The 26251-nt window shown below is 41.5% G+C and overlaps 1 protein-coding gene across 2 annotated transcripts; it reads right to left on the minus strand.

Annotated features, from left to right (window-relative positions):
- Nucleotides 1–1322: 1322 nt before the first annotated feature.
- LOC114365420 (uncharacterized) lies at nt 1323–24117 on the minus strand. Of its 2 annotated transcripts, XM_028321991.1 has the most exons (13): nt 23983–24117; nt 23732–23831; nt 22435–22610; nt 19734–19870; nt 18970–19110; nt 18306–18477; nt 16840–16954; nt 16082–16216; nt 11068–11196; nt 8080–8223; nt 7211–7521; nt 6337–6448; nt 1323–5842 (listed from the first exon to the last, which is right to left on the minus strand). In XM_028321991.1, the coding sequence occupies exons 1-13, from the start codon at nt 24093–24095 to the stop codon at nt 5807–5809; spliced, it is 1821 nt and encodes a 606-aa protein (XP_028177792.1). In that variant the 5' UTR covers nt 24096–24117; the 3' UTR covers nt 1323–5806. The 2 variants fall into 2 exon arrangements, with proteins under 2 accessions (XP_028177792.1, XP_028177793.1); XM_028321992.1 differs by lacking the exon at nt 23732–23831 and having other exon boundaries at nt 23883–24117.
- Between the last annotated feature and the right edge of the window lie 2134 nt (nt 24118–26251).

Genomic DNA, 26251 nt, shown 5'->3' on the forward strand with positions numbered 1-26251 from the left:
CGTGTTGACGTACGTTTGTTACCCATTCTACAAGCGCTTCACCCCACTACCTACATTGATAAATAATAATTACAAAGAAATCATTACATAACAACGCGTTTAAATAACGTTACTAATCATTCCATCCTCTCAACTATCTTTATGCTTTACTAGCGGCCGCCCGCGACTTCGTACGCGTGGATCCCGTTTTACCCCCTTAGGGATGAAGTTTCGAGTTTTTTTTAGGGTTTTCCCGGAAATTATTCGATTTTTTCTCTCCGTAAAAACCATCCTTGGACTTCAACGAACATTTAAAAAAAGAATTGGTAAAATTGGTCCAGGCGTTGTTGAGTTATGCGCTTACCAACACATTTTGCGATTCATTTTTATATTATAGATTAGTTATTATATTATGCTCACTACACATTTGCGATTTACAAAAACATTTTTATCTGTTCGTATTTACACATCACATGATGCTGCTGAAAATCCAATGTTAGTAGAACGTGTCAACTCATTAGTATCGCAATCCATATTTTTTTTATTTAACTTTTCCTGTTACTTATTTAACTAAGCGAGGAAGAGGATAAAACAACAGGCGTTTTGTGTTCAATTTTACCCGCTAAATATGGTATCTTTTTCTAAACTGCAACACCAAGAAGCTGTCAAAATATAGTCGCGTCGCGTTCGGATACTCACAATAAATTGTATGCAATAACTTTACCAATAACGTTACCGTTATATAAAAAGTTGCAAAGGGTTGTGTTGTTTGGGAAAATCACAGAAAATCCTGGAAAATCTGAGAGGCGAACGAAATGATTCATGAATAAAAATTGTCCTGACAGATGCAGGCTGCGTTCATATAACATGACCGCAGACATTTCTATTTTCCGTGCTCTCCATGTCCACGTCTTTTAAAGATAACAATGCTTTCTTTACCTATTTTGATCCCCTTACTAATAAAAAGTTACACAGTTGTTGAACATTGTTTTAAAATGACATTTCCATACTAAACGTTACTTTATAACACTGTTCAACGAGCGCGTAAGTTTTATTAGTAAGGGCACGGTAATACTATCTAGTATTACCGTGGTAAGGGGGTGCGTATTTTAGTATTGCCTACAACCTGAAACTTACATCTATATTTTAATTGGAGATTTTATTTTCAAAGCAGAAAATTAAATTACTACTGCTCCAGGTGTAAAGAAATAGCTTGACGCCTCCTGGGTGCACATCGCTTTAGATATGGGTTGGCCTCTAATTTATCTCAAAAGCCGATGCGATTCTATTAGTTTTCTTTCCTCCAAACTCCAGATGGTTGTTTCAAAATAAAATAACAACTATGTATAGAATAATGAATTTATTTTTAACAATTCCTCCGCAGCTAAACAGGTCGCAACAACAGTTCATACATTTTAAATGATGCAATACATCTTGGTTGTTATTAATATTTAAAGTTTCTTAAATACGTTCTAATATTTTGGACAAGGGTACCAATATATTATTGGGTACACGTATAAAAGTACGGACTTGTATAGACAATGTCAATAATTAAATTCCTTGTTTTTGGAACAAGAATATAATATTACATAGACAATTGAACATTTCTCGGCTTTGGAGAAGGTAATATAAAATATTGCTAGAATACCTTTGATTGTCCTTATAAAATTTCGAATATACCTGCCCCAAAGAAAAAGGGAATCTCAGCCCTGTTCAGCTGTTAAACTACTTTGCTTAGATTAGAGCTTTTAAATACACTGTGTGCTCAATAAACCCCTTGATTTTGCAAGTTTACTAACAAGCAATGAAAAATAAATGTACTTACTAACTATTGAAAACAAGCCAGGCTTAAGAAATTCAACATTCAACATTGTCCATAAAGTCGGAGAGTACTAAAATTATACAACTCACTCAAATGACACCAATTATGCAGTTTAATAATATAGAAAGTACAAAAAACGCAGCCACAATCGACTATAAGCGATTATTCATGTACCTACGTTAGGATACAGGCACATTTTGTATTAATACTAACACACAAATAGTAAAATGGAGATAAAAATCCGGGTTGCCAGGACGAAGGATTAAGCACAGTTACTGACCCTTTTCACTTTTTTGGGGACAAAATATACGCATGAAAACAATAGTACTGGCAACCCTATAGCTTAATATACGATATCATACAATATAGCTACATAATCGGCAATATTATATTGCGTCTCCATAACAAGTGACATAATTATGTAATACATTAAAAATACATCTCGAAAAATCTCACTAAATTTTAGATTTTTATACACTAAAATAAGAAATACATAGCTACATCTTGGAAAGCTAAATAAAATGTAATGAAAAATAAATGATTCTTTTCTTTAAATATAGAATCTTAATATTTACAACCTTTTTATTAATAAAGAATACAGTCAGGCGCATTTGGCACAAAAATAATAGCATTTCTATAAGTATAATGATTTAAGTCGTAATTTGGAAATATGAGCACAAACTTATATTCTTGCTATCCAAACGTAATTAATGTTTGATAAATATCTAATATACAAATGATAACATAGCAAAAAATGCATTGCAAAGAAGCGGCCGTTTAGCAGAGCCATATAAGTCATATTGTGAGAAAGTTAGTGCTACCATACCTAAAAATATTGTATAAATCTATCGGGTATTGAGGTTACAAAATAGGATTCACAAGTTGACAAAATCTATAATTAACTCACATATTCTTGTAGCCCAGTTAAGGGTAGATATAGAAACAAACAATATTTCACATCCGTATTTCTCTCTATTGAAAATCAAAACCGATTCAAGAGGTAGTCTCGTTAACTCTATTTTAGTATGGTTGCCTACAATTCAACCTGCTATAAAATTCTCCAATGATATTTCAAAATCAAGTGAAGATAAATTATTAATTTTACAGCAGATTGATACTCTACCCACTAGCACAATTTAAGATCAACCATTGCCAAGTAATGCTTTTAGTTCCATAGTAAAAAACTTTGCATATTCATGAATGCTGGACTAATCGTAGACTGTTCAAGTGGCCATTTTTAATTACGCAAACAATATATTAATAAGTATAATATGAAATGTATTTACTAAAGTCCGAACAATATGATATCGCATACATTACAATTCGATACATTTGATAACAACGATATATGGAAACTTCTAAGTATTTACCAAAATACATTATTTTAATCCTATATACGCTTTGATTAGGTCGGAGTTTATTTTAAAACGATTTTCTTTGGGAGTTGCACTGGTGTCTGACGTCACATAATGGCGCCCAACATGTGACATTCTTTAAATTGCACTCAAGCTAATATTTCTATACGTCTTATTTAAAATGTATTTTACTTAGATTATATTTATTAAGATTAAAATACGTATAGAATTTGTCCCATTCCCATCAAAGCGTATCACAATAAGAGACGGTAGAAAAATGTTGGTGTTCCATTACTTGAATATAAATTTACCTTATTTATCCGTAATATCTAACAAGAATTCATTTTCAACTTTTAAAAATCAGAAAATTTGATATGATTTATCTGTCCTATTGGAATTTCTAAAATACATATGCGTTGAACTTGAACATAAAAACTTTTATCAAACTCTTAACAATTTCTCATGCCAAAGGAAGACCGAAATATATAAAAAATAAATATAAAATTTATACACGTATCTTTGATTTATGAAAGCTATGTTTCCTACATCACTATGATATAATAAATGCACGCTGTAAGTACACAGTACAATAACTGAATCACATTTCGTATTACCTAGACAGTAGACACGTAGGTTCATTTAGCTCAAGCTGCAAACATTTTCGATATAATACATTCAATGATGGACATTGAATGAGTGAAGTTTTATTTCACCTTCACTTTTTCTCTTGTTCAATTTATTCATTTCTTTCGTGGTTTGTTGTAACTATATTATAAGTTTTAGGCAAGAATATAATTTAATCCCTGAAACTACGTTTAAAAAAAAGACATTATCTAGTCCGTAGTTCCAGAGACTGTTTCATACTCTCGTGCACTGTATTTATTGTAACTACAGGTTGTAATTTTCTGGTAAACCTCTTACTAGACTTGGGTAATCTTTTCAACCTTTTTATCTAATGCTCGCATGTCTCGTAAGTAATAACAACTACAATCTCTATAGTCTCATAGTAATAAATTGTATAATCCACAATCCTTAAGAGATCTTCGAGTTCTTAAGCTAATAGAACCTATAGTTGAATTATAATGATGTCCAGTTGCCAGCAAACTTGACATTCTTCTTCTTCCTCGGTCCCTCACTGATGAGGATCGCGACCACAGATAGTGTTCCTCCACAGACTGTGGTCATAAGCTGTGTGAACCGCAAACTTGACAAAATTGTCGCAAAATAGCAACTATGACGACTATAATAAGATGCCCCAGTTTTTTGCTTGATGCACCATCGACTGTGCTAGATTTCTAGTCTGTTTCCATGAAAGTTATAAATGTAGTCATATGACTTGATGTTGTGTTCCGGCAGTCCGAGGTAAGATAGCCAGTTCTTCTGTGGTTGAGGATTCCGGGTGAAGCTCACTTCCATCTTCGGCCTGATCGTTACTCACCATCAGGTGAGATGCAGGCCAAGAGCTTTCTAGTACTAAAATGATTCCATAAATATTCTCTCTTCACATGATATAATTGTCTTTGGTTCATAGTTCTGCAGTGCACTCCGTAGTATGATAGTTATTGGAAGTAAAGTTTTCAAATGTACTCTATTCTGGACCTTATTAACGTATAATTGCTTGGTAACTAATATTCCTTGCTGGTCATATCAGGGCAAAAATGTCTTAGATGGCGTAAAATATATTCGAATAAAAGCTGCACCATACTTACGTAATTATAAAGATAACACATCATTACAAGATTTTTGTATACATAGATAACTATAGCTCGTAGCTAATACATAATCACTAGTTATCTTCTATAACTTGGCCTCGATTATGTTCCTCGAACGTTGAGGACAGGGTTCTACATTTACTGGTAGTTAAATCACTGAAGTAACCAGAATACGAAAAGTTATAATTACACAACACTACTGGTCGTCCATTATCACTGGGCCTCTGTTAGAATGTTAGAAGAGGTCTACATTAGTTGGTTTATAATTCCCCAGTTTTCAGGCTATTCCAATAACTTTGTTGTCACCACCACTAGTTGATCTATCATGCCACCTTATTGGCGGAAAAGCTCATAGTAACAGTCAAATCCTCTACACTCTTCACGGTGTAAGTTGGAAGCCTACCAGACACATTTCTGGTTTCTTTGCATATGAAATATCTTCCAAGTCCAAACCATTAAACTCAGGGTCACACATTCAGAAAACTACATTAAACACGTCACATCACTAGTTTCTTTGCTCAACAATTTATAATGTGCTTCATCTTCTATCTTCAAGCAATCTCATTTGGATCTTACAACATTGGGATTAAACTACACTGAGTCTTCATACACTAGTCACTGAATATCTTGGCATTCACTTCACCATTCATTTGGCTTCACTGGTTCTTATCACAGTGGTCAACACTGTTGACGGGTCTTGTACAGTGGATGTAGGGGACCCAACCCCTAGTTTGAGAGGTCGAGGGTTTGAGGTTTGAGGGGTCGGGGGTTTGGGGTTAAAGGGGTTGGGGGTTTGGGGTTTGAGGGGTCGGGTGTTTGGGGTTTGAGGGTTCGGGTGTTTGGGGTTTGAGGGGTCGGGGGTTGGGGGTTTAAGAGCGCTGGTCTCCGCAGCAGGCGGTGCAGTCGAGGCAGCCCTGCGCGGGACCGCCTCGCGACCGCTATCTTTTGCCGCGACAACCGCCTGATAATTGTTCCTGAAAATTTATAATAATAATTATTTAGAGGCAACAGTGGTACCTATCTGTCTATCTAACACAATTCGAACATAGGTACAAGTATAGATCGTTACATCCACGAAGACGCGCCCCACCACTTTTTGGTCGAGGGAAGCGCGTGGTGCGGGGAGTTTGATCCGAGCAATCCGAGCGTCATTATTGAAGTGTGCGTGTGCACTTATGAATATTGTCATGTCTATGTATGACACCTCCCTAGAAACACTTTGTTTACTAATAAAAATCACGGATTAGCGGAATGCTGTATTGTTTAATAATTGGCGACGTTGTACATGGAAATATGGGCGAAATCAAGAAATGCATTCTGAAGCAAGCCCGGAGAGATGTGGCAACTGTAAATCTGTATGAAAATGCAGCTCGGTCAGCATTCATAAAAATACAAGTCAAGGTCAATGATCGAGATCTTGAACTGAACGGTTTTTTTGATTATGGAACCCTAAACCTACAATACTGACCTGGAGCACTCTTACAGCTTCGAGCAGCTGCTGTTTGTCAGCCAGCAAGTTGGCTGCTTCTTGCTGTGCGGCGTGCGCGCACTGACGTAATACTGCTGCCTCTTCGACTTTCCTGTAAATTTAAATAAAGCTCAACATCATCAGGCCATCTAGTATCCACTGTGTTTGTGCAATTAGAAAAAATCTTTCTAATTGCACAAACCTTTATTTGTGCTCACCAGTTGGCACCGCTGGTGAGTAAGGTCCTGTCAGTTGCTTGTGGCGAAGACAGTGGCGCCAACTGGTGAGCGCAAGCGGTAGGAATAACGCAGTCGGCCGTTTGATGTAGTGGTTCGAAATGCACTACTATTCCGGAGGTTGCGGGTTCGATTCCCGCACATTACAAACATTTGTGTGCATGAACATATTTGTTTGTATTGGACTGGGTGTTTTCTATGTATAATATGTATGTATGTATTTACAAAAAAAAATTATTTAAGTATGTTTAAATCCATTGTCTAGTACCCATAGTACAAGCTTTGCTTAGTTTGGGACTAGAAGCGCAGTGTAAAATGTCCAAGGATATTTATTTATTTTTTATTTTCAATTATTACATGGGCGCCGCCACTGGGGAGCGCATTTTCGTGTGAGCGACACGCTTTGGACCCGATGGCATTTTGAAACCTGCTTACGGATACGGGGACATTTATCTCCCTTATGGGGAGATAAATAAAACTAAAACAACTACGTACGATTGTGTAAGATGCAAATTTTCTACTCGACATTGTAAATAAACTTCTAAAATAGGATTGGTTGCCACAATAGGAGATAGATATAAAATCTAGCATTACATTTAATATCAGATTGTAATTAACCAATGTCATCAAACACTCACGCTCTAAGCTCCCTGTTATCCTCAGCGATCCTTGCCAGCGTCGCCAACCTTTTCCTCAGCTCTTCATTCTCTCTGCTCAAGCTATCTATCTTCTCTCTGGCCTCATCTAACTCCGGCTGTGGTTGGGGCGTGGCCGGTGACGCAACAGTCGAAGGCGTGGAAATGGGCGGGCCCAGTCTGACCACGCCCGCCGTGTCTCTGGTCAAGCGGAGGGTGGTGAGGTCTATGTCTAAAGGCTGAGGTGGGGGGGAGGATATTGAGCGGGTAGGACGGTCTTCTACAAGATGGAGCTTCACGTTTTCTATTAGAACCTGGAAAAGGGTGCAAGCATACGGTGTCAGTGTCTGAAAAAAATCGTTTTAAATGAGTTTTTAAAAGTTACGTTAAGTTAGAGCCTAACCTATAGGTAGCACGAAAAAAACTTTGAAGACATAATTGACGCCAAACATCAGACATTTTATATCTTACTAATATTATAAATGCGAAAGTTTGGATGTTTGTTACTCTTTCACGCAAAAACTACTGAACGGATTTTGATGAAACTTTACAGTATTATTTATTATAGCCCAGAATAACATATAGGCTATAATTTATGACGATCTGTGAAAGAAGACTAAATTTCACGCGGGCAAAAGCTAGTTTTTTATGATTTGATTGATATACCCAGGACCGGTCGTTATGGATATCCTTGAGAGGCGCCTTTGTCCAGCAGTGGACGCCATTTGGTTGAACGAAGACGAAGAAAACTAGGTGTCAGTCACATGATTAACACGAATTTAACGAAACCTCTTAAGCTAAAACGCTGTGCATAAAAAAACATAACCCTCCTTGGCGTAGACGGGTAAAATCCCAAAAATGTTTATGCTTACCTCTAAAGGCATGGGAGGCACCACGACCTCATCTTCTATAAACTCGGAGAGCGCGAGGGCTGTGCTCATATTGAGGGCCAGGCTGAGTTCCCTCACGCGGGCTTCTAACAACTCTTCGAACGGCGCTAGCGTCGGGGTTTCACCCTGTATAATAGAAAGGATACTATAAGAAACAACGTTGAAAACTCGATTCAATATTACGAGTAGCTTCTAGCTTTTAGATTCAAAAGTTCACGTACAGGACAGAAATGCATTATTTGTAACATGCATCCTTCATTTTTTTTTTATTTATTTATTTTAAGTATCATTATTTTATTTATCACGACTTTCTGAAGCGCTAATTACTCACAACAGCACTCTACATGACCCAAAGGTCAACCGGCGGAGAATGCTTTTGTATCATTTTGCGTAATAAAGCTTTTACATAAATAAATTACAAACTTGATTATTTCACGGCACGGGCACTGTGGTTGAATGAATTCAGCCGACTGCCGGCGAAAAAGGAGAGTGGTACTAATTAACTCAAGGTAACAATTGTAACAAATAACATTTGAGGCAGGCAAATTAATTAACATAGTTACGCTTTATTAATAGTCCCTGACCCCGCTCATAAATTGTTGTGTCCCCAGCTTTATGTTAGGGGAAACTGAGTACGGTTGTAACAGGGTACGGTTAGAACAGGGTACGGTTGTAACAACTGGAATGTTACCGAAAAATGCTCGGTCGGTGAGGGGTACAAGGAGAAGGGCATACGGGCGACTAGTAAATACAACCTTATTTGTTTTATCGCCCGTATACCATATAACATTCGAGTTGTACCCAGTTACAACCGTACTCATTCTTCCCTACCTGTTCTCGTGTTCTTGGCAGCTGTGTCCGAGACATCCATGTGGTCGAATTGGGAGTGCTGGGTGCATCCCTGACTGACTAGTTGACTCATGTCACGTCTAAGCTTGCATCTAGAACTGGTTACTGATTGGAAGTGGATTCAGCACTACTTAAGTGTCCCCTAGCCTTAGTTACCTGTTCCTGAGCCCTCGGCAGCTGCGTGCGCGCCATCCTCGCGGCCACGTTGGGCGTGCCCCTGGCGCCGAGCTCGTCGCAGCCCGGCGCCGGCTCCGACCACGCGCGCGCTCGCATCGAGAACTTGTTCTAGAGCGGTCGAGAACGTTCTGGACTTCATAGTGTCCCCTAGCCTTAGTTACCTGCTTCTGTGTCCTCGGCAGCTGTGTGGACATCCTTGCAGCCGAATTGAGAGTGCTAACTGCTAACCGCATCCCTGACTAGCTAGTTGACTCACATCACATCTAGGCTCCGATTGAGAACTAATTTCAGATTGCTAGTGACATTCTGTACTTCATGGCGTCCCCTAGCCTTAGTTACCTGTTCCTGTGCCCTCGGCAGCTGCGTTTGAGATCCATACAGTCACATTAGGAGTGCTGTGCTCATCTTTGACTGATTCAAATCACGCTTAGCAAGGTTCGCACCGAGAACTACTTCTAGAGCTGAAGAGAAAGTTCTGGACTTCATAGTGACCCCTAGCCATAGTTACCTGTATCTGTGCTCTAGGCAGCTGTGTCGACATCCTTGCAGCCGAATTGGGAGTGCTAAGCGCATCCCTGACTGACAGGTTGACTCGCATCTAGAACTGGTTACAGATTGGAAGTGCATTCAGCACTACTTAAGTGTCCCCTAGCCTTAGTTACCTGTTCCTGTGCCCTCGGCAGCTGCGTTTGAGATCCTTATAGTCACATTAGGAGTGCTGAGTACAGCTCTATGCTGGCTCAATATACATCTTGGCTCGCATCTAAAACTGTAGTGACATTCAGCTCTTTATACTACTGAAGGTATAATTTTTTACCCTAGCCTTAGTTACCTGTTCCTGTGCCCTCGGCAGCTGCGTGCGCGCCATCCTCGCGGCCACGTTGGGCGTGCCCCTGGCGCCGAGCTCGTCGCAGCCCGGCGCGGGCTCCGACCACGCGCGCGCTCGCATTGAGAACTTGTTATGGAGCGGGAGAGAACGTTCTGGACTTCATAGCGTCCCCTAGTGTTAGTTACCTGTTCCTGTGCTTTTGGTAGATGTGTCCGGGAAGTCCTTGCCTTTACTTTAGGAGTTTTGAGCCAGCTCTATGCTAGCTCGTATTTTGAACCAGTCTTAGCTCGCATCTACAACTGCTTCCAGATTAGTAATGACATTCAGCATTTGATGTTACTTAGTGTCTTCTAGATTTAATTACCTGTTCCTGTGCTCTCGGCAGCTGCGTCCGCAACATTCTTGCGGCCGAATTCGTAGGGCTGAGTGCATCCCTGACTGACTAGTTGACTCATGTCACGTCTAAGCTTGCATCTAGAACTGGTTACAGATTGGAAGTGGATTCAGCTTCATTGAGAACTGTTCTAGAGAGGTAGAGAACATTCTGGACTTCATAGTGTCCCCTAGCCTTAGCTACCTGTTCCTGTGCCCTCGGCAGCTGCGTGCGCGCCATCCTCGCGGCCACATTGGGCGTGCCCCTGGCGCCCAGCTCGTCGCAGCCCGGCGCCGGCTCTGACCACGCGCGCGCTCGCATCGAGAACTTGTTCTAGAGCGGTAGAGGATATTCAGCACTTCATAGCGTTCAACTAACACTATACTTACCTGTTTCTGTGCTTTTGGCAGCTGTGTCCGGGAAGTCCTTGCATTTACTTGAGGAGTTTTGAGCGCAGGCTTATGTTGGCTCGTATTTTGAGCCAGTCTCAGCTCGCATCTAAAACTGCTTCCAGATCAGTAATGACATTCAGCATTTGATGTTACTTAGTGTCTCCTAGATTTAATTACCTGTTCCTGTGCTCTCGGCAGCTGCGTCCGCAACATTCTTGCGGTCGAATGGGAGTGCTGACTGCATCATTGACTGACTAGTTGACTCATATCACGTTTAGGCTCGCATCTAGAACTGGTTACTGATTGGAAGTGGATTCAGCACTACTTAAGTGTCCCCTAGCCTCAGTTACCTGTTCCTGCGCCCTCGGCAGCTGCGTGCGCGCCATCCTCGCGGCCACGTTGGGCGTGCCCCTGGCGCCGAGCTCGTCGCAGCCCGGCGCGGGCTCCGACCACGCGCGCGCTCGCATCGAGAACTTGTTCTAGAGCGGTAGAGGACATTCAGCGCTTCGTTTTGGTGGATTTTTACAAGATTTCCACCGTTAGATTGAGACGTGTTTATGGAGAATTAGAATTCGCATACGAAGTTGCACATATATGAAATCTGTCTATTCGTAGTTAGTATTAGAATTGGAATTTTAATTCTTGTAAATACGTCTTTTAGGCCAATGATCGACCGAAACTTTTTGTCCTTCATCTTTATAAGTAGTCGTATCTTATAGCACAGCAACTTTTGATATAGTCAGATTTTATTGAGTGAGCTTTAAGTCGATCATTAGCAGATGTTGTCAAAAGGTTTAATTCTTGTTTATAAATTACATAATTAAACGATGTACTTTTTGTGTATAGGTACAATAAAGACGCTTTGTAAGATATAAACCTTCGTTTGATGAAAAGATTTTGTTTAAAAATACATCGTCTATTTCATACCTCTAGGCGTATGTGTGTATTATTTTCACTAAGTTCTTAGGTATTTAATCACTTTACATGATTCACTACTTCCAAATATTTTCCAATGTACTTTATTCACACTACATTACCGATTTAGATTTTAGAGCCTTGTGTTAGTAATATTTGGTTAATATAAAAAATATTGCATTAAAAATGTATTCTTATTTTAGTATTATATTTAAAATGTGTTAAATAATATTTAGAAATAGAGATTCAAGTAAAGAGAGATAGAGAGAAACTGATCTCAAAAGCATGATGTGGTCGTTTACGTCATTGTTTTAAGTATACTTTAATCATAACATTAAATACGGAATTATTGTATTCTTTACAATTTCTATCATGCTTTTGGGACCAAAGTAGTTTCTGAATATAGCATAATATTTTACAAAGCTAAATAACTGGGTAGGTCTATTATTATTACAAGTGCAGTTAGTCTAATAATGCAATGAGATGACGATGATTTCACAAACATGCATTACTCCCGCGAAAAGTATTTAATTTTAAACCAAAGTGGCCTTTCTTAGTAGTTATTTAACTCAAAAAAACACCGGTTATTATAAGATGATGCAACTCTCCCTAAATTCATAGAGAATCATCTTACAATACCCGGTGTTTTTTGGAGTTTGACAGACTTTTGACGTTTATTATGGTTTAAGTAAGATGGTGCAACCCAGCCTTCAATATAACATGGTTACAGAAAGATCACTTTAAAACATGTGAATAACGTTGTGTTAGTTTGTATGTTTTGTGATATTTTGCGATGTTTTTCTTTGATTCTAAATCACTACATCTAATTTAAAATTTTCTATATTTCATTTTCAACTTTATTTCAATATCGTCTACTCACATTTCGGACTGCGAATTTGAATTCATTCAACAATCCTAAACATGCTTTTTAAATTAAACAAGGGGATCTAATTTTGTAGCATTGTAGCGTTTTAATAATTTAATAAATGACTTATTGTCATCATCTAGCTATGTCATGCTAATCATGTCTATTGTGAGATTTGTGTGAACATGTCGAAAGTGCGAATGGCATCATTTGAGACACTGCAGTTTTGTATGCACTCTAGGGGTTAATTTGGCATTTTAAATACATAAGATTTCCAAAACCTTCACAGCTCACAGCCTTGTAATTGCATAGAACTCTCTGGTGAAGGTCGCGGGAAGTCCCTGGATGCGGGCAGCGCAGGACCGGTCGTTATAGAAATCCTTGGAGGAAGCCTTTGTCTTTCCCGAAGGGGACGCAAAGTTAGTAGGGGCAGCCGAGTAAATAACAGCATACAAAAAGTATTTAAGTATGATAATATGGACGTTGTCCTGTACCCATAGTACAAGCTTTGCTTATTTGGGGACTAAAAGCGCAGTGTAAAATGTCCAAGGATATTATTTTATTATTTGAATTTTTTTTTTTTTATGTGATAGGAGGCAAACGAGCAAACGGATCACCTGATGAATAAGTAAAACATGGCAATATGGAATTTGTAGTGTGCAATAATTGTAATCCCAAAGTGAGCACTAAATATTCACATAAACTAGTATTGTAAATATTTTCCAAAAACCGCCACCCCATTTTTTTTACAGTGCTTTGCGTTTGCCCAGTTCCCACTTTTAGACATATGTGTAGTGCGGGTAGTGTCGCATGCGGTTAGTCAAGCGTGTACTGTACCTGTGTGAGCGTCAGATGGCGTTAGTGTCGCTAGAGTTTACATTAGATATAGCGTTCAAACGGTATTAGGGCGCTGCTGCAAGAATGCGTAAGTTACAGGGTGTTATAATGTTTACGAGGAATTGTAAAGTTGCTTTGGATAATTTGACACCAATTTTGAGACTTTTAAGTATAGAAAACATATTTTATGGACAAAATGTTAGTAGCTATGTTTTGCAATGTAAAAATTCTTGTAAACGTTAATCTACGTATTATTTGATATTTGACACTGAACTTACTAATTTACTTCTTACTAATTTTAATGAAATTTTGTAAATCAACTTTGGAGACTACCACTTTTCTAAGAGTGCTTTTAATTTTTTTTTAAAACATAGTTATGTAGAATGAAGCTTTGAAATTGACCAATAGCAGTCGTTACTTCATCAGTGTCAGTAAGCTTCTCAACTGTGTCAAAAACCCAACTGCAAACTAGATCAGCCAGTTCACTACACCTTGCAGCAACACCCGTGAGTCGCACAAACCCCCTTGGCTACGTAACGCTACTTGTCTACTGCGCACGCGTACCTTGAGACGGGTCTGCGTCGATAGCCGAGCGGGCGCCAGAACACATACAACAGTTAGGGACAGCGCTCATTGTCCGGACGGCATCGCAAGGGTTGTTTAGGTGACGAATAATATGTAGGGTACACTGGGTACAGTTGTAACAGGGTACGGTTGTAACAACTCGGATGATCGTTAAGTGAGGGGTACAAAAGGAACGATATGTTAGTGACAAGTCCATACAGCCTTACTTGTCTTGTTGCTCGCATGCCCTTCCATTTGTACCCCTTACCTACTGTTACAACGGTACCCAGTCTCGCCTACCTTATAGTTTTACCTCTACGGTTGAAATTGCAATGTTAAGGTTATAGCAAGCCACGGCATGCTTAAGAATACCGAAGCGGCTACATTGCAATTTCAACCGTAGCCTTAAAGGTATAAGGTACATTACTCGTCACCTAAAGGTACACCTGCCGTGCCGTCCCGATAATGTACGCAGTCCGTTAAGGGCTGGTCTGACATGGGCTGTGACCGCTGAAGGTGTGGGATGCGAATTTGTGAAGTTTTCGAAGGGTTAAGCGGAAACGTTAATGTATAACGAGTATTTATGTAAGTAAACACTGCAGCATTAAATATTAATAAGTGCTATTTTGTAACAGCCGTGTGGTGACGGCAGAGTAGAATACATTTGTCACAACCCTTACTCTTCCCGCGGGTGTGGTAAGAGGCGACCCTAAGCGCATAACTTAGTCGGTGCCTGAAATATAGGAGCGGCACGAATTTGATTTAAATTGATTCAATTCAAGGGTTCAAAATGCCGGTAATTTCATAGCTATTGTAATCTAAAAACGTTTCCACATAATTTCCGCGATATTCGCAGACCACAGCTGCAGCGGGCCCACGTCACGACAGGCCTGATACAAACGGATGCGTTATCTCGGATGGGCTGTGGACGGCGGCATGCAGGGTGTCTCTACCAATTATATGATATCGTCGATTTTTTATAAAAAAAAATCTCTTAAATTGAGTTGTGAGTATCGATTTAACAGAATTTAATTAAAATAGTAAGACACGGGTCTTACTATTACGCGAAAGTTTAAAATCTAACGGAATTTTGTGTTGAATAACTTGCTTATTAATTTGAATTTAAAGTTTATATTTTCCTGACAACTGCGATTGCGAAAAAAAGAAGATTTTCTTGTCGCAGTCTGAATCGATCTCTTGAACGAAAGATTTTGTAAAATATTTTCGCCTTGCGATACGATCACTAGCGTACTACTTTTTGGGTAACTTTCGTTTTGCATCATTACATTATTACCTCATCAGAAAAATAAAACAGTAAATTGAAAATCAAAATAAATCAGTCGTTGGCCAAAAAAACAAATCATATTGCGCGATTTTGGTAGAGGCACCCTTAAAAAAATAAAAAAATGATAAATGTAACATGCCAGAGATGATTAGTAAATGATTTTCCAAAGTATTTATTACAAAATAACGGATAAATAACAACGTGAAATGTATATTTTAAGAAAGTTAATAAATATTTTTCAAAGTTAGTAAAGTTAATAACAAGAAAATAAATAATAGTAAAAATATTGTTGCTTATAAAATGTTAATGCTCTCAATGTATTATAAAAGTTATAAGAAAGAGATATTGGAATCTTAATTTAAGAATTATGTATGATCAAACAAAAAATTAAGTTCTTAATACACAAAAATATGAACTGACTTATAAAATGTTATGAATTCTGAGTGTGCTTTATCAAAATATCATGTTTATGAAGAATAAATTGTATTGGAAACTACAAGTTTACTCATAATCAATCACATCTTGTATTTTTATAGGTTTTTTTACATAATCAAGTTCAACTTTAATTTTTAAAGAGAAGGAAAACCTTTTTATATTCAGTAGTAAACAGTTTTAGGAACTTTTCATAGAAATAGTAAAGGTTAAAATGAATTTGTTACATCACATCACAACTTCTGTTTGTCTAATAATGTACAAGTAAGATTAAAGATGTTTTTTTTTATCTTAGGACACGTGTATAATAAAGGGTTTGCTCAATAAAATGTACGTAGATTAACGCAAAGCTACATTTCAAAAAATAAATTTAAATGTTCAGATTTTTTAAATCCTCAAACTAAACTGTAAACTTGCAGTTTCCAAAGCAGAACAACAAATTGGACACAATATCCAACATTCGTACCTGGAACTCATCCCAGGGTATGGCTGCGCATTCATCCGTGCGGAGGTCATCCGCCGCGAAACGAAGGCAAGACCGTCCGCCGACGCTTTGGTGGACTAAATGGATGTTGTTGAGGCGCCATGTGCAGGTCGATATCTGAGATAAATTGGCTGCGGTTAAGAAATTTAGATATAAAGTACTTTGAAAATAAAGGACTAACAACTTCGGAGCTGACAAAAAGGACAAATTAATACAGGTTACGGCTCAAGATGATCACAGATACATCTCTAAGCTTTTAAAAAAGGAAAAGATGAGATAACACTATCGAATAAAGTTGTCAGACTTCTTATTCTAAAACGACGCGTGACGTTTATAACTTGCGGACTGTACTGCCATTGTAAAGTCCAGTCGCCGAGTACGTAGAATTTCGTCCAATAACCCCAAGCTACCCATCCTTATCGCTCGCGCGTAATTATGTTGCAAATAGACCGGACTTTAGCATAATGCAAATGAATAAGCAGCAGCGGAAAATTGTTTTATTCGAATAATAAGATCATCAGTGTCATCACTTTCCATCACGTGAGATGCAGGCCAAGAATTTTCTTGTTGTGGATAAAAAAACAATGGTTGCATTTTATACATTCTAAACTACTGACTGACGTTTGGTATAGTCCGGGGACAAGGGACTGAACTGACTGGCATATTGATCTGGTAATTAAACCGGGTTGTAGTTTGGGTTCAGTTGCCGAACCAACAGGGCAAGAGAACCAGTTACATACCACATCCCGCCTCCTACAGGAGCTGGTGACGGAATGGTCGCTGGGGGAGGATGAGCGTTCCACCACCTCGGCTGCCACTTCTACACCGCTGGACGAGCGACCGTGCTCGAACTCTCTGCAAGTAATCATTCTCAGGTCATTTACCTTACTTATAAAAGTTACACGCGCGTTAAAACATAGTTTAGAGACGTTTAGAATTGAAATGTCCTTTTAGACTGTTGTTCAACATCTCTTATCTCCACACCTTCTCTAACCAACATGTATCGGCAAACATAGCATAGAACTTGTTCGATAGACTGACTTCTTTAAGAAAATAGCTGGCTTAATAAAGATCGTGTTTTGTGGCGTTTCTTGGACGACCCAAGAGTGAACTGCTATAAGCTGTACATTGATAAAATGTTAGTCAGGACTGGCGAGTGGCGGTGACGTCATTAGCCGCGGGTGACATCACTCTACTTGCCTGAAGGCGACGTCAGCATCATCGAGCGACTCAGCCGCTAATCCAATAACAGCATAACACTCGCTGTCGGAACTGGCTGTGGAAGCGGCGTCGCTGCGAGCGTCGTCGCGGGTCAGCGCGCTGTCTATTGACGTCACCAGTGACGTCAGGCCGCGGGTGACGTCATCAGCAGCGGGTGACGTCACGCTACTTGCCTGAAGGCGACGTCAGCGTCATCAGGTGACTCGGCCGCTAGTCCCACTACGACGTATCGCTCGCTATCAGAACTGGCTGTGGAGGCGGCGTCGCTGAGAGCGTCGCACGCTGTCTATCGACGTCACTAGTGACGTCAGGCCGCGGGTGATGTCACTCTACTTGCCTGAAGGCGACGTCAGCGTCATCAGGCGACTCAGCTGCTAATCCAACAACGACGTATACTCGTTATCGGAACTGGCCGTAGAGGCGGCGTCGCGGGTCAGCGCGCTGTCTATTGACGTCACCAGTGACGTCAGGCCGCGGGTGACGTCATCAGCAGCGGGTGACGTCACGCTACTTGAAGGCGACATCAGCGTCATCAGGCGACTCGGCCGCTAATCCAACTATGACGTATCGCTCGCTATCAGAACTGGCTGTGGAGGCGGCGTCGCTTCATCCGTGACGTCATTAGCTGCAGGTGACGTCAGCGTCGTCTGGCGACTCTACCGCTAGTCCCACTACGACGTATCGCTCGCTATCAGAACTGGCTGTGGAGGCGGCGTCGCTGAGAGCGTCGCACGCTGTCTATTGACGTCACTAGATACGTCAGGCTGCGGGTGACGTCACGCTACTTGCCTGAAGGCGACGTCAGCGTCATCAGGCGACTCGGCCGCTAATCCAACTACGACGTATCGCTCGCTATCAGAACTGGCTGTGGAGGCGGCCTCGCTTCGAGCGTCATCGCGGGTTAGAGCGCTGTCTATCGACGTCACTAGTGACGACACTGGCGGCGGGTGACGTCATTAGCAGCGGGTGACGTCACGCTACTTGCCTGAAGGCGACGTCAGCGTCATCAGGTGACTCGGCCGCTAGTCCCACTACGACGTAACGCTCGCTATCAGAACTGGCCGTGGAGGCGGCGTCGCTTCGAGCGTCATCGCGGGTCAGCGCGCTGTCTATCGACGTCACTAGTGACGTCAGGCCGCGACGCATGGACGAAAAGCCTGGGAAGATGATAGAATAAGAAATTTAATATCCCAGTTGTGTTTTTCAACAGATTTATTTCACAAGCCTTATCCAGCATCGCAGTTTTATAAAATATCTGTCGCTCTCATTCATGGGCATGGCAGTCTCATTCATGGCAGTGGTCTACAGTGGCAAATTAATGGTGGTCTCAAAATTAAAGGAAAAAGGTATTTTGTTTGCCAACAAAAGGTTAAAAAACAGTTTTTCTAGCGGCTGATACACTAAGCTGTGCTTGTGTCTAAAGGACTAAGGAGCGTGGGACGTGCACCTACAAGATGAACAGACGACCTCACAAAGGTAGCAGGAAGGCGCTGGATGCAGGCCGCTACCAACCGGTCAATTTGGAAATCATTGTGGGAGGCCTATGTTCAGCAGTGGACGTCCTGCGGCTGAAATGGTGATGATGATGAATTATTTTTAACCGTCTTCAAAAACGGAGGAGGTTTTATGTTCGGCAGTTCAGTTCTTACCTCCAAAGCTCAGCCCAGGGCTGGGAGGCGGCACCTCCTCGGCAGGCAGCGGCTGCGCCGAGTACACCTCGACTGAAGCCGTGGTGGCTAACACTCCGCTGTCGCGGTCCAGCATAGACGGAGCCATTGTCGCTTCCGAACCTAAAATTATATCAGTTCAACATAAGTCTTCATAGGAACATTTCACATTTAATCCTCAAGGTTATTTGACTAAAGCCAGGTGGATTTGACCAAACAAGAGTTTTTAATCTCAGAATAAACTTGTCATTTTGACATATTTCCCTGTCAATGTGCCGATTATACCAGGAGTTATTCTCGGATAAAAGTTTGGTCGAATCGGGCCTAATACGTCCATATAGCACATGAGAAGCGGTCACACGTGCTCGTCTGATACCAGTTGATATGATCTCCGACATCATTTTCAGAACTCGATTTATTAAACTATAACACTGAAAAACTTCATCGAAATCCATCGCAATTTTGCGTGAAAGAGTAGTAAAGAACTTTCCACCCATCCTCACAAATTTTCGAAAGTATAATACACCCCTTTGACATAACCATGATGTATTTTTTTGCAAAGACAGATTCTTACCCATCTTCAAGTCTTGCAAGCTGGAGGAGTCCAGCGGGACACTATCCAGGTCTCTAGAGGACTCCTGCCCAGGACAGCTTGATGGCAGCTCCAAAGTCAGTTCTACTGCTGGCACCACCAGACCCAGCACTATTGCTCTGCTAGAGTGGAAGTCACGTGCTCTCATGCTTACCCATCTTTAAGTCCTGCAAGCTGGAGGAGTCCAGCGGGACGCTGTCCAGGTCTCTAGAGGACTCCTGCCCCGGACAGCTTGAAGGCAGTACGAGTGTCAGTTCTACTGCTGGCACCACCAGACCCAGCACTATTGCTCTGCAAGAGTTGATACATCACTATTATAGGCCATTGCATAATGGAACATTTAAACGGAAGAGGTTACTATAACAAAACCAAAAATAATTTCTTTAATATAGAATATGTATTAAAGGTTGCCGAATCTTGGCTCGTCTTTGGCAGAGGATTTCCACCACGCGTAAGTTCGCGACTACCTTCACGCGCGCCGTTAGCGAAGAACTGGGGTGGTACTACTTCTCTTCAAGCCGGCCGGCGCTTGCTCTGACGGAGCGAGCCATAGTCTGGGGTAGTGTCGCGATTTCGCGAAGTAATGTCTATGTAAGCTGTCCAGCCCGGACAATAGCTCGCAATTCCGTCCTAATATAAGGACTTTGACGACCCCGCCCGGTTTTAGTAAGACTTGCTTTTCTTACCGGAAGATTCCCACATAACCCACTAATCTCCCAATGCCACCGGCATGCAATTTTATGCATTTTCCAGACGCAAAAATCCCTTTACTTACCCAGTCTCTGCTTGAGGCTGCCTCTCCGCGTCGTGCGCTAACCAGGCCGCCATTTCTGACACTCGCTCTAACTGTCGCAATAGGAATAGCATCTGGTAGTGGTTGAGCTGCAGCCCCGCTAGGCCGCACGTGCGAGCCACGCAGTAGAGCTTTGGCCAGGCCACGTAATGCGTGCACTTACATATACCATAGAAAAATACTTTCCCTCGGGATAAACTTGACCTTTACTGGCTGGGTTTTTAATGACGGTCCTGGCTACATAGGAGTTGCAGCGGTGGGAATAGTCCCGTATACCATAGAAAAAAAATATGGTCGCAGCGACCCGGCCGCGTGGTCGCCTAATTCGCGGGAGGCCTTAGTGACATCTTAAGGGAGATATTGCGACAGTCACCTAAGAGCACACACCCGAACGACTCGCTTCGACTCTCGTCTTACAGGGAACCTCTCTTCTCCACATACCCACTAATCTCCCAATGCCACCGGCATGCAATTTTATGCATTTTCCAGACGCAAACAACCCTTTACTTACCCAGTCTCTGCTTGAGGTTGCCTTTCAGCATCGTGAGCTAACCAGGCGGCCATTTCTGACACTCGCTCTAACTGTCGCAGCAGGAATAGCATCTGGTAGTGGCTAGGCCACAAGTGCAAGCCTCGTAGTAAATATTTAGCCAGGCCACGTAATGCGAGCACTTACATTTTACATATACCACAGAAAAAATAGTTGGTCCCAGCGACCTGGTCACCTAATGTGTCACCTAATCACCTAACCCTTGGTAGCATCTTAAGGGAGAGGCTGCGGCAGTCACATAGGGGCACGCACTTGAACGACTCGTTTGACTCTCGTCCTACCATATTAAGTGCCTACTCTTCTGACAGGGAGATTCCCACATAACCCACTAATCTCCGAATGCCACCGGCATGCAATTTTATGCATTTTCCAGACGCAAAAATCCCTTTACTTACCCAGTCTCTGCTTGAGGTTGCCTTTCAGCATCGTGAGCTAACCAGGCCGCCATTTCTGACACTCGCTCCAGCTGTCGCAGCAGGAATAGCATCTGGTAGTGGTTGAGCTGAAGCCCGGCTATGCCGCACGTGCGATCCACGTAAATCTTTGGCCAGGCCACGTAATGCGTGCACTTACATATACCATAGAAAAATACTTTCCCCCGGGACAAACTTGACCTTCACTGGTTGGGTTTTTAATGACATTCAAGCTGCAGATCCTGGCTACATTGGAGTTGCAGCGGTGGGAATAGTCCCGTATACCATAGAAAAAAATGTTGGTCGCAGCGACAAGGCCGCGTGGTCGCCTAATTCGCGGGAGGCCTTAGTAGCATCTTAAGGGAGAGACTGCGGCAGTCACATAGGGGCACGCACCTGAACGACTCGTTTGACCCGCGTTCTACCAAACTAAGTACCTGCTCTTCTGACAGGGAGAGCTCCACATATCCCACTAATCTCCGAATGCCACCGGCATGCAATTTTATGCATTTTCCAGACGCAAACAACCCTTTACTTACCCAGTCTCTGCTTGAGGTTGCCTTTCCGCGTCGTGCGCTAACCAGGCCGCCATTTCTGACACTCGCTCTAACTGTCGCAGCAGGAATAGCATCTGGTAGTGGTTGAGTTGCAGCCCCGCTAAGCCGCACGTGCGAGTCACGCAGTAGAGCTTTGGCCAGGCCACGTAATGCGTGCACTTACATATACCATAGAAAAATACTTTCCCCGGGGACAAATTTGACCTTTACTGGTTGGGTTTTTAATGACGGTCAAGCTGCAGATCCTGGCTACATAGGAGTTGCAGCGGTGGGAATAGTCCCGTATACCATAGAACAAAATGTTGGTCACAGCGACAAGGCCGCGTGGTCGCCTAATTCGCGGGAGGCCTTAGTGATATCTTAAGGGAGAGACTGCGGCAGTCACATAGGGGCACGCACCTGAACGACTCGTTTGACCCGCGTTCTACCAAACTAAGTACCTGCTCTTCTGACAGGGAGATTCCCACATATCCCACTAATCTCCGAATGCCACCGGCATGCAATTTTATGCATTTTCCAGACGCAAACAAACCTTTACTTACCCAGTCTCTGCTTGAGGTTGCCTTTCAGCATCGTGAGCTAACCAGGCCGCCATTTCTGACACTCGCTCCAGCTGTCGCAATAGGAATAACATCTGGTAGTGGTTGAGCTGAAGCCCGGCTAGGCCACACGTGCGAGCCACGCAGTAGATCTTGGAGAAACCCTCGTCGAAGCACAGCTGTGGGAAGAACAAGTTGGTTTGTAATAATTTGACACAGTCTATATTCCCGCTAAATAGCACTTATTGCAAGGACACAAGATGATATAGAGCCTGTGGCCTAATTCACGTATTTTGACAGTCAAGATCTCGCTGACGTTCAGAAGTCGTCCCATTGAAAAACAGTTCTAAATCTGTATTCACAAGAGTCATTTTCGATAGAACGATTACTCGATAGGATCGCAACTCAGCGATTTGTTGTCAAACTTGTCATTGAAGTTTTGTTACATCGTCCCGTTGAAAAACAGTTCTAAATACGTATTCACAAGAGTAATTTTCGATAGAACGATTACTCAATAGGATCGCAACTCAGTGTTTTGTTGTCGTTGAAGTTTTGTTACGTGAATAAAACTGGTTGATGTCCTGTCGTCGTCTGTATCACTAGACAGGCTGTCCTGAACTAAGACATTGCTCAATAAGGCTATTTTACTAAAGAACTCATTTAGTCGACTATAAGCGTATGCTGCGATGCCTTAGATTAATGCATGGGAAAAACAAACCGTATTGCAACCGATAAAATGTAATGACTTACATGCGAAGTTTACTAAAGTGCTTTTAATATCTCTCGTGGGGATTGAACATGCCAAGTTAGGCAACCAACAAAGTAAATAAACCTATTAATATTATACTTACCCAAGCCGACAGTGGCGTGGCGTTTAGCAACGGTGCCGGTTTGTAGTTAGTAGCCCTCGCGCCGCAGAAGTCCGTCCATAAAGGTTCGACCCGCAAGCACCATATTGATCTGTCCTCCTTCCACATAAGGTACACTTTGGACGACTCACCCAAGCCGACAGTGGCGTGGCGTCTAGTAACGGCGTCGGCTTATAGTTAGTCGCCCTCGCGCCGCAGAAGTCCGCCCATAGAGGCTCGACCCGCAAGCAGCATAATGACCTGTCCTCCTCCCACATAAGGTACACTTTGGACGACTCACCCAAGCCGATAGTGGCGTGGCGTCAAGCAACGGCGCCGGTTTATAGTTAGTGGCTCTCGCGCCGCAGAAATCTGCCCATAATGGTTCGACCCGCAAGCAGTATAATGACCTGTCCTCCTTCCACATAAGGTACACTTTACTTTGTACTCACCCAAGCCGACAGTGGCGTGGCGTCTAGCAACGGCGCCGGTTTGTAGTTAGTTGCCCTCACGCCGCAGAAGTCTGCCCATAATGGTTCGACCCGCAAGCACCATATCGACCTGTCCTCCTTCCACATAAGGTACACTTTACTTTGGACTCACCCAAGCCGACAGTGGCGTGGCGTCAAGCAACGGCGCCGGTTTATAGTTAGTTGCTCTCGCGCCGCAGAAATCTGCCCATAATGGTTCGACCCGCAAACACCATATCGATCTGTTTTCCTTCCATAGCATCTCTGGAGTTATGGCTGTGCCGCGTTCTAGGTCGTCGAGGTCTGAAAAATAAAAGTAATTATAGGAAATCCTTAAGGTTTTCATGTTCGGATACAGTATTTTTTCATAATCTTTTGAACTGATTGACAAAGGTGCTGTCATTTTTGCGTACCTTCTTCTCAGCACTGGCCAGCTTAATTGTTACGATTATATTGGGGTTAACAAAAGCAGGATAACTATTAAAATATCGGAAGACAAAAATGAAACAAAATACTTTTTTTTAATAAAGTATTTCACTACGACAATTTCTACAATGGACATGGCGCACAATTTTTGTTGAAGATGCCAAAAAAAACTACAAAAAATTAGAATGAATACTGTATTTTTATTTTTTTGATATCTTTAAAAATGACTGAAATATTCAAGCTCAAAGTGCGCTCTTCCGCTCGGAGCGATTTTCCGCGCGGATTTTGAAAATGTGACGTAGTAACATGAAAAGCAGCATGCAAGATATTATCTGTGTGCAATGGTTAGAANCAAGCAGAGAAACAGGATGGGATTTAATCTTTTAAGTGCTATATTACGAGTACGCTGCAGTATGAAGTTGGTAGGAAAATGCTGCAACGACTATGAAATCCCAAACAGTGTGGTAAAATTAATTGGTACCAAAGAGTCGTATCAATCGGAGCTTAACGATGATGATGCGGCCGGAAACGAATCATCTGAAGATGACTTCATACTTTAATTTCAAGGATATCTTTTAAAAAATTGCTATAATTTTGTATTCTGTTACATAATGTGTAATTTTAATGTTATTTCTTAATAAATATATCTTAAAAATATTGTTTTCTTTCAAAATGACCACAAATCTGCCAGACAAAAAAATAGTGGAAAAGAAGAACGGTCATCTGTGACCCAGACCCGACAGAAACGAGACATACCTCAGTTTTTTTGTCATGTCTTAATTAGTTAAATTATATATTTTTTATATTCCAAATCTATGTATAACACCAAATTATTGCCCTTTGTTTTTGTTCAGGCGTCATACAAAAACTAATACAAAATGCCTATTTATCACCAAAATTGGTAAATGTATGTACCTGAATAGCTGCTATGGAATGTATCTAGGTGACTTGGAGATACAGCCGGATTATACAGGGTGGTTATACATATGGAACGATAAGTGATCTCACTCGATTATTTCTAAACTATACATAGCAAATGTTGTGATAGGGATAGAGACATGCGAATTTTGGTTTTACAAAGATAATACGATAGACAATAATACAAAGTAATAAAAAAACACCTATTATAGGGGCATTTTTTTGAGAAATTTATCAAATAACCAAAAAAATGCGAATTTTTAAGCACATTTTTTTCAAAAAGTATCATTTTTTATTATTTGTTGGCATTTTCTGGGTATTTTATGTATTTTTTTAGTATCACCTGTTATTTAGCACTATTACTGTTTTTATTTTATCAGGATATACCTCTTAGTTTAAAAGTTATTACGTTTTCTTTACGAGAAGTAATTGGAAGAAAAAAAAATCTATAATTTTAAAAAAAATCTCAAAAAATTTTTGACCTCTTTTTTGTCGATAAAAATAGGTTTAGTTTCACATATTTTCATATGTACACTTTAACGTGACTCACACTGTATAAGAACTTACTGATTCTGTTGTTTATTTTTAATGAATAAATCTATTGATATAATGCAAAAATGGCCTTTATTTTGAAATTAATTGAAAAAATAGGAAAAAAACTATTTATATAATAAAATTGATTTTTTTCTTAACCGATTAATTAAAAATCAATTTTTTATCTACAATGTCACATCCCTAGATTCTGCTGGGTCAAGGGCCACGCTGCCATCCCGCGCAATGTCCGGGCGGACATGGAGGCTGGGGCGGCGGCGGTTATGAGGAGGGCCCCAGATGACTGTAACTTCCCCATGTCGCACGTCAAGGGTGTCCTTCGGGCTGAGACTTGCCAGGCGTGGCAGGTGAGGTACGAGGAGGCGCCTCAGGGGTCCCAGACAAAACTTCTATTTCCAACTCTTTCGGATTTTTCGCGCTTCCGAGCGCATACCCCGTCGTCATATCAACTAACGCAGTTTGTCTTGGGACACGGGGCGCACCTCAGTTACTTGCACCGATTCGAGATTTCGTCATCTTGCGCCTGCCCCTGCGACGTCTCCTCCCCCCAAGACTCCGGGCTCCTCTTAGAACACTGCCGCGGCCAAGCGCCTGGAGCACATCTTG

The sequence above is a fragment of the Ostrinia furnacalis genome, unplaced genomic scaffold, assembly GCF_004193835.3.
Source record: "Ostrinia furnacalis isolate ACB-3 unplaced genomic scaffold, ASM419383v2 OfSCF7590, whole genome shotgun sequence".
Classification (NCBI taxonomy): Eukaryota; Metazoa; Arthropoda; class Insecta; order Lepidoptera; family Crambidae; genus Ostrinia; species Ostrinia furnacalis.

Excerpts from the sequence above, each read along its gene's own strand:
- LOC114365420 (XM_028321991.1), bottom strand. The coding sequence starts at position 24,095 with ATGAAAACCTTAAGGATTTCCTATAATTACTTTTATTTTTCAGACCTC. Across the intron at positions 16,217-16,839 it reads CCTGTAGGAGGCGGGATGTG|ATATCGACCTGCACATGGCG; the intron begins GTATGTAACTGG and ends AATTTATCTCAG. Across the intron at positions 5,843-6,336 it reads AAGCTGTAAGAGTGCTCCAG|GAACAATTATCAGGCGGTTG; the intron begins GTCAGTATTGTA and ends ATAAATTTTCAG.